Source organism: Olea europaea, chromosome 21, assembly GCF_002742605.1.
Source record: "Olea europaea var. sylvestris chromosome 21, O_europaea_v1, whole genome shotgun sequence".
Lineage (NCBI taxonomy): Eukaryota > Viridiplantae > Streptophyta > Magnoliopsida > Lamiales > Oleaceae > Olea > Olea europaea.
Genome location: NC_036257.1, coordinates 4,959,468 through 4,967,564, shown reverse-complemented (window position 1 = coordinate 4,967,564; position 8,097 = coordinate 4,959,468). Strand labels below are relative to the sequence as shown.

General features: G+C 34.7%; 1 protein-coding gene across 3 annotated transcripts; it reads right to left on the bottom strand.

Moving 5' to 3' along the window:
* Positions 1 to 389: 389 nt before the first annotated feature.
* LOC111370436 (protein SUPPRESSOR OF FRI 4-like) lies at positions 390 to 7,322 on the bottom strand. 3 transcript variants are annotated; one of them, XM_022992139.1, is made up of 7 exons: positions 7,107 to 7,322; positions 6,848 to 6,985; positions 5,780 to 5,880; positions 4,533 to 4,659; positions 3,252 to 3,664; positions 1,612 to 1,769; positions 390 to 1,521 (listed from the first exon to the last, which is right to left on the bottom strand). In XM_022992139.1, the coding sequence occupies exons 2-7, from the start codon at positions 6,889 to 6,891 to the stop codon at positions 1,336 to 1,338; spliced, it is 1,029 nt and encodes a 342-aa protein (XP_022847907.1). In that variant the 5' UTR covers positions 6,892 to 6,985; positions 7,107 to 7,322; the 3' UTR covers positions 390 to 1,335. The 3 variants fall into 3 exon arrangements, with proteins under 3 accessions (XP_022847907.1, XP_022847905.1, XP_022847906.1); XM_022992138.1 differs by having other exon boundaries at positions 392 to 774; positions 1,468 to 1,521; positions 6,848 to 7,309; XM_022992137.1 differs by having other exon boundaries at positions 6,848 to 7,309.
* Positions 7,323 to 8,097: the final 775 nt, after the last annotated feature.

Below are 8,097 nucleotides of genomic sequence, written 5' to 3'. Positions count from 1 at the left end.
GTCATAATCTCTTATTTTACCTCTACTTTGTTCGATTCAAATTTGACACTCACAGGATAGAATTCTAAAGGATTAAGTTTTTCTTCAAAAATAAAGTGAGGAAATTCCAAACAGTTTAGAACCTTGTCATAATCTCTTATTTTACCTCTACTTTGTTCGATTCCCCCAGCAAAACCATCTCATCCATTCCAACTAGAATTCAAACAAAGAAAACACAAGCATGTGAACTTTCATTTCCAGCCACCAGCTTAAAACCTGAACGACGTCGTAAAATCCATCGTCGTCACCAGAACCAAACCTGTGCTAGAAAGAAGACTGAGCAAGCAAGACACCTTGACATAGTGACATCAAGATAAACCCAGCACATAACATCAACTAAAAAATCAGTGTGGAAGAGAAGCTTAAACTGCTAAGAATCATCTTTGATTCAAGATACAACATAAATTATTGTTCAAGGCAAACTAAATCTGTAATTTAAATAAAATACTAAACAACTGATCCGACTGTAAAATTCTAAGATAAAATAGAGAGAAATCTGTAGTCCACAATAAAAAAAAAAGGCATGACTTTCTCCTATAAATAATACAAGTAAACATGAACTCCAATGTTGAAGCAGCAGATTTTGAGCTGGAACCTGCGAAGATTCCCAGTGTTTCAGCACTTGATTAGAACCAGCCACCACCACTAAAAAGCCATGCGACCAGCATTTCCTTTCTCGCTAAAAAGCCTGCTTTCTGATATTCTTCTGTCAATTGCAGCATCAATTGAGCTCATCTGTGACACAAAATCCAGTTAAAAGATATCAGGACGGAGACAATCGCTAATCAAATAATCTGCAGTCAAATTTTAAAACATGTTTTTAGTTGATACCAAATTCTGCAAAAGGAGCTGACCTGGGCCACGTTTGAGTTCAAGTTCGATCTTAAAAAACATTGTATGACGATACGAATGAGCAAAAATCTGTTTGGTGTGTACTTGTTTCACCCAAACCCAAATACATTATGAATCAAGTACAAGGTGAATTCATGAAATTAAAACGTAAACGTACACTCATCTTAATGTTGTATGATGCTAGTTTGGAGAGTCCTGGAGTTGATTGCAGCATTCTTGTCAGAATTAAATTACTAACTACAGAGAAGATAATGAGAATACCTACTCGAACCTTTGTTGACCACAAAATCGGTGGGATTGCTTGCCAACGGGGCCAAAATAGATAAAATATTCCATCAAATCAACAGAGTTAAGAAAAAGTAGAGACATACTTTGAGCAAATTGCTCAGACATGTTCTCGATTTTAGGGGAAGCAAAACAAATTTGAGTACACACACAGGGACCTTAATAAAAATCAAACAAGGCGTAAACAAGAGAAATTGGAAACAAGAAGCAATGCATGAGCACCTGGATGGTTGAGCAACTCAACTCCATATCCATACGAAAGAATTTGAGTACAAACTCATTATGACTTACCTGGCTAGTTTCATCATGCACCTGATACTTCAACAAGGACATTCTTCTTTCCTCCTGTAAAATTTCACAAGTAAACGTGACGACGCCAACCAAAGGAGAAGAGTGAAGAGGCAACTTACAAAACTTTAGAAAAGAACTACTAACCATGGACATAGCTTCATCATCCCAGACTAAGTAGACCTCGTTAGTTGCAGGGTGCATAGCTGAAGCCTTGTTTGCAATTATAGGAGGTGGTCCAATTGAAGGGCCACCAGTATTTGGACCAGAGGCATAAGAATGTGAATTTACTGATATTGCAGCAGCTAAACAATTGGAAAAAAATGCATGTTAAGAAAAATGTGGACAGCACCAAACAGATGCAGATTCTCACCTATATTTTCCGGCATCAATACATGGATAATTACCAACTCTTAGTTAACAATAAGAGAGAAATACCAGAAAGCCCTTAAAAGATTATATATCTGAAAAACATTAATTACTTTTTATTTATCAAAAAGCAGGAGGGAAACATGAGTCAATTTTTATTTCCATAAATCCAGCCAGTCATAGCAACACGAACATTGATAAAGCAAGAGATCATCGGAAAAAATTAGCATTACTAGTTATACTAGTTATGCACAGGAGAATCCTCATAACAGAACTCCAATCAGTTACTAGGAGCTTCCTATACCTACATTATGCAGAACTCTATCCACGATTATAATCATTGGGAAAAGATGCCATGACTCAAAAGTCAACCGCTAATATAATACCATAATTCACATCCAATTGTCACTAAAAACTTCTTTTCAATGGAATTCTGCCAGAAAAGCCAGAAGATATACGATTCTCTGGGAAGGGTTTTAGTTACATGACCAATAGACTATTACTATTTTTCTTTTTCATTTTTTCCCCCTTTTCGCCCTGGTTGCCATGAGATATTAAGGGACACCACAAGTTCTAAATTCTAAACATTGAATCAATTCACTGTTTTCCAAATACGACTGACACATTAGGAATTGTTTGTCACTGCTCGAGGATAAATTAACTATTCATAATCAGTCTTGTATCAGTACGAGTTTCAGCTTTAGAACCTTTTTCCGGTGCATACAAGAAATTCTTAAAGGATTCATGTCTAGTTGATTCCAGTCATAATATTACATATTTTTGCATGCGCAAGTTCTAAGTCAAAACAGTTGGAGACTTTGTTGATAAAAAATAGTTTCGAGTTTTCTAACGAGTGAAGAAATGGGAAGGATTTCGAGTGTTACAGAATAAGACGTCACTTGGATCTCCCAACGACTACAAATTAACTAACACAATAAACCATTTTCACTCCCTCGTTATTAAGATTTTATTCTAACATGCTATAATCATAGAAATGTCTCATCATAACTAGAATATATACTTGAACGCATTTATAATAAACAATTTTAAGGTTTTTATCGAATAATCCTTGTTAACTGTGGGCAACGACACAATAGACTCAGGCACAGAAGTTGATATCAAGTGAAAAGAATTTGAACATCCCAACCAATTTTGTTCTGAGACTCTGGTATATAAAGTTGCCAAAAGAACAGCAAAAAGCAAAGATATCCACAAACTTTCCTGCTGAAGTCAGAGCTTCTGTGGTAACTTCACGAAAAAGATTTACATTTATAAAATCGCTTTTCCACAAGGTAAAGAAAAAATATAACAAAATGCCACATTTCCACTCCAGCAAATAACAACAAATACAATACGAAATCCTGCAGGAAAAACTGTGAAAACAGAGATTAAGAAAATATATATATATATATATATACCTGGAGTGCCAGAGCCATGATAACTATTAGTAGCCGAAGTGTAACTACCCATGTTTGGATCTGCGCTGTTAAGTCCTGCAGAAGAGCTTAATGCAATGCTATTTGGAGGCATAGGTGCAGAAAATGGTGAATTTTGAGGAAAATTGTTGATAGGAACAACAGGGAATAAAGGTTGGGATACAGGAACAGGAGAAGCTGCAGACATCCCAGGAGGAGTATTTGGCATTGATTGTTGAAGCACAGCGGATGTTGCAGGTGGCACAGGAGGCCTGGCATTCTGTACAGGAAACAAGGGCTGTTGTGTCATCGGTGCAGGTGGTGGAACTGAAACAGCAGGATTTTGTGGATACCAAGGTTGTGGGCGAGGTAAAACAGGCCACCTACCAGCAGGCATAGGAATTGCAGGATTATAACTGCAACACATGAAAAATATCCTGTTAGAAAGTTCGCTCAGGTATGGCAATGGTTACGATAGGGGGAAAGAATTGAGTGGTGTTTTTTCATTACTAAAAAAGGCACAAAAAAACCAGTTAATGCAGCAACCAAAATGGAAAATCACAAACACAAGCACAAGCACAAGCATCAACCATTTCAAAGGGGAAAAGGATGCCAGTGTGGGAAATGAAATTTGAACAACATTGCTCTTTTCAGGCTAGTAAAGCAACAACAAGAAGAAGTTATTGTATATTCCTAACCAACATGGATTCAATTCAACCGTTTCAATACTTGGTAAAAGGGGCAGATATATGGACTAGAACTCTCCTTAGTTGTCATTTTAAAATGTTTCCATACATCACCAGACCATCATTAACACCCCATAACAGCATAGTCTCTGTTGCACGGACACTTCAATTAGGGTGGCATGTGCATGTCCAAGGCATATTGCCGTATTGGATACCAAAAGTCCGACACTATATAGTGATAATTTTTCTTTAAATTTACCAGAAAATTTTATATTTTTAACTCAAGTTCTTATTATATAACAAATAGGTGCTCAATTAAAAGATTTCAACAAGAAAAATTAATAACTAGTATAAAACTAATTTATACTATATAAATGAATTAAAAAATTTAAGCAACATGTAGGTGATCGACATGTAGTTTCAGTACTTAAAAAATATATATATATATATATATATATATATAAATCACGTGTCTATGTGTCCAACACGATATTCCGTCACGTATCATGTTGGACAAACCCAAGTGGGTCCATCATAGAGCATGGTCAAAGACACAATCAACAATTGAATCAGTATGAGTAATGATACAAGAACCTACAGTGGTGGCATTGTTCCCAAATTTGCCCGAGGAGGAAACCCAACACCTAATGATCCTGGAACCATGCCACCAACCATTTGGGCTGATGTAATTTCAACTTTGGCTGTTTTCGAAGGAGTATCTTCCTCTGGAAAAAAATGAAAAGAAAAAAAGGGGTATCAAATGAGACCACTTCAATTGAACAAAACAAATACTCTTTGTACCATCATTGAAAGAAAATACTTACCAGAACCAGTCATCCAGATGTCTAATGGATAAAAACCAATAAGCATGACAATAAGAAAAAAAAAAGTGATGTATGCATTACTAATGAAAAGTGACTAGAAGAGACATTTTGATAAATGAGTACCCTTTTATTCTTAAAAAGGAGACAAGAGGTGCACCTTTTGATAGATCAGGACCTTCAACTAATGAAAAGTCAAAAAATAACAATAAAACAAAACAACCAAATGAAGGAACATTCATAACAGTTTTATGTTTCAAATTCACGAACTAAAATAAGACATACCTTTTCAAAATTTTGTCACTCTTTTTGGCTAGTCTTTTGGGCAAGGGGGTTTGGGAGAAAAAGCATTAACATGCAAACCACAATACTCAGCTCTACCACATAAGTACACAAAGAGAAAGCACCCAGTAACTATCGATCCATTATACTATTTTCTGTAGCACTTAAAAACTTATGAAAGGTGGGCAAGGACCTTAACACATACCCCCTTTGAGTAATTCTTGCACCAAGGTCACCATATCTCCCATTTTGAATCAAATGTCGTTTATTTACAAGTTGTAAAGAAACAATAGGCTTACCACAGATTCCCCAAACCACAATGAAGAAATCAAATGAGCTAACTAAACATGAGTGACGAATCTCAAACCCCCCAATTTATACCAATTTCTATCCACAATTAATCAATGCTACCATCTGTAAAGGAGCATCTAGTTATAGTCTCGTTCAAACACCAATATATGCTTTTTACTTAGGTTATTGTCTTGCAAATATGTTTTCTGACAATATGTTTTCTGAAAACCAGATAAACATGTTCTACTTTTCTATGAATGAGAACACACATGTAGAAGTGAAAAGATGCTCTAGTGCTGCTACATAGCTCCCTTATTTTTCAGGTTCTACTTGGAGAAGTTGTAAGCATGATATAACTTTTGAACTAGCGCAAATATGGAAAATATATGGAAAATACAAGATTGTGGTGCACACAGATATGATTTAAAGGGTAAAACAATAAAAAGCATACCTTCCTCTCCATAGTGAGTGGCCAACACATCAGGCGGAATTCCTTGCATTCCATATATTTCGATATCCGTTGACTCTCTCCCAGGTTTAGCATTTGGAACTCTGAGAAAATGCTATCATGTAATATTAGAAGTGAAAATAACAACACAAACATCACAGAGAACAAAAACAAGTCAAAGAAATTTGAGAGCGACTCTTCACAAAGATTTCACTTTAGAATAAAAGGAACTAATCAAAAGAAAAACAATAATAAAAAATAAAAAATTACATTATAGATACAAATTACCTCAATTTTTTTTTTTTAGTTAAACTTATTCCAGTGCACATTATTGTGATATCTAAACCTAATTATATAATTCCTCGTCCTTTCCTAACTTTGCTTCACTTGTTAAAACCTTGTAATTGAGCAGAGATCTTGGCCTTATCAAAACTAAATACTTTGCTGCTAACAAATTCACAAGTTCCAAGAAATGAACTTAGTTCCAAACTTACTTGTAACTGAATCCTATCCTTCTAAATTATGCACTTTACATGTTATTTAAAATACCAGCATCTTTCTCCAATAGTCATATTCTCTCTCAAAACTTATTACAGGAAATAATATAAACAGAAATGCGAGCTCTACAACAGAATTTCCTCCATCCCGATAGATGGAAAAAGGAATAAAAAAAAAAAAAAAAGGAGTAAAAGAAGGGAAATACACACAGAGGATACTGAATCTTTCTAATAATGTAAATCAAATGTTATTTAAAATTCCAAAAACTTTCTCAGACAGTTATTTTCCCTCTCAAAACCAATTACAAGAAGAACAGAAAAAGGAATGCAAATTCTAAAAAGGACTTCATCCATTCCCAAAGAGAAAAAAAGGTCAAGAGGATAGAACAGGTGAATATACATAAAATGAAAAGCCCATCATAAAACCTAGCTAGCTCCACAACCGAAAAAACAAAATATTTAACCAAACTCATCCATGTTAACCATAACATTCTCTTTGCTTTGACAAATGAAATCGAAAACGGAATTAAAAATTGAGCACCAAGCAAAATAAAATAAAGAATAAGGTACAGACTTGGAGACTTGCTCCTTGTGGACTTGGAGGACATGTATGGCCATGCCGCCAGCGGTTGAGAGCTTCTTGTGACAAACGTGACATTTAAAGTGCTTCGCCTTCTGGTGCTGCACCAATATCTTCTCGTCTTCGAACTCCCTGTCACAATAATAGCACCATACCTTATCCATAGCCCCTCTTTTCTTCTTCTTCCCCATTCTTCTTTATTCGGTTTTCGATTGTGATTTCTCCCAACCCAAAAACTATTAACGGTACTTACCTACGATCTAGTCTCCAACCAACCGACGGTGATTCAATAATACTTCGGGCTTGGAATTTCTTGATAACTACTCCATTGGATTTCGTGTTAATCGAATTTCTAGGAGGAATTTTTAAGGAGGGAAGGCTTTTAGGGCTTCTGGGGATCGGATCCGCATGGAGCTTCTATTCCCCAAGTTTTCATCTTGTTTGGAACATTGCAGCTCTGTATATACCCCGTTTGGGCTTCATTATTTTTAAATTATAATGAAATAAATAAATAGTAATTTTTAAAAAAATGAGTGATTAAAAAGAAATTAAATTTTTTTAAGTTTATGTGTAATATTATTTTATTAAAAAATATATTATTGATAAAAAGAGATAAAAAAATGAATTTTAATTTAGCGGAGGCCAAACATGAGCATACATGAAGAACTACAATAGAACTCCTCGATTTATGAATAATATGGCATTTGTCTTTAATCTTCATAGGATTTTGCACTTAGATCCCCCACTATTGGGGATGGCAATGAGATTGGCTTGGGATTGGACGGGTTTGGGACAAGGCATTTTCCTATCTCTTACCGGTCCTGTTACCAGTTTAAGGTAAGGCGGGACAAGACGAGGCCTCTACCCGTTTATGTACCCTTTTTTTATATTTTTTATAATTCATTTTATTGTCATCGTTTATTAAATTGAAACAATAATATAGTTATTAAATTTTTTAATTAATTAATTTATTTTAAAAAATTAAATTATTCAAATATATTTGGTAAATTAAGGTTTTTATTGTTTATCATATTCCTTAAATAATTTTAGTTGCCATCTTTCTATTAAGCCCATGTTTAACCCTATTTTCGTTCTCATTTTTTCTCTCTCATATTTTCAATCACACAATTTTTCATAAAATAATATTACACGCAAATAAAAAAATTCATTCTTTTTCAATCACACATCATTCAAAAAACACTGTTCTAACCATTAAAATTTGACAAGAATGAGGGCCAAACGAG

Bases quoted from the DNA above. Each gene is read 5' to 3' on its own strand.
- LOC111370436 (XM_022992137.1), bottom strand. From the start codon at position 7,044: ATGGGGAAGAAGAAGAAAAGAGGGGCTATGGATAAGGTATGGTGCTAT. The intron at 3,665-4,532 runs GTAGGTTCTTGT...CATGTGTTGCAG, and splicing joins TTGGGAACAATGCCACCACT to TTATAATCCTGCAATTCCTA. The intron at 1,522-1,611 runs GTTAGTAGTTCT...GAAATTTTACAG, and splicing joins ATGATGAAGCTATGTCCATG to GAGGAAAGAAGAATGTCCTT.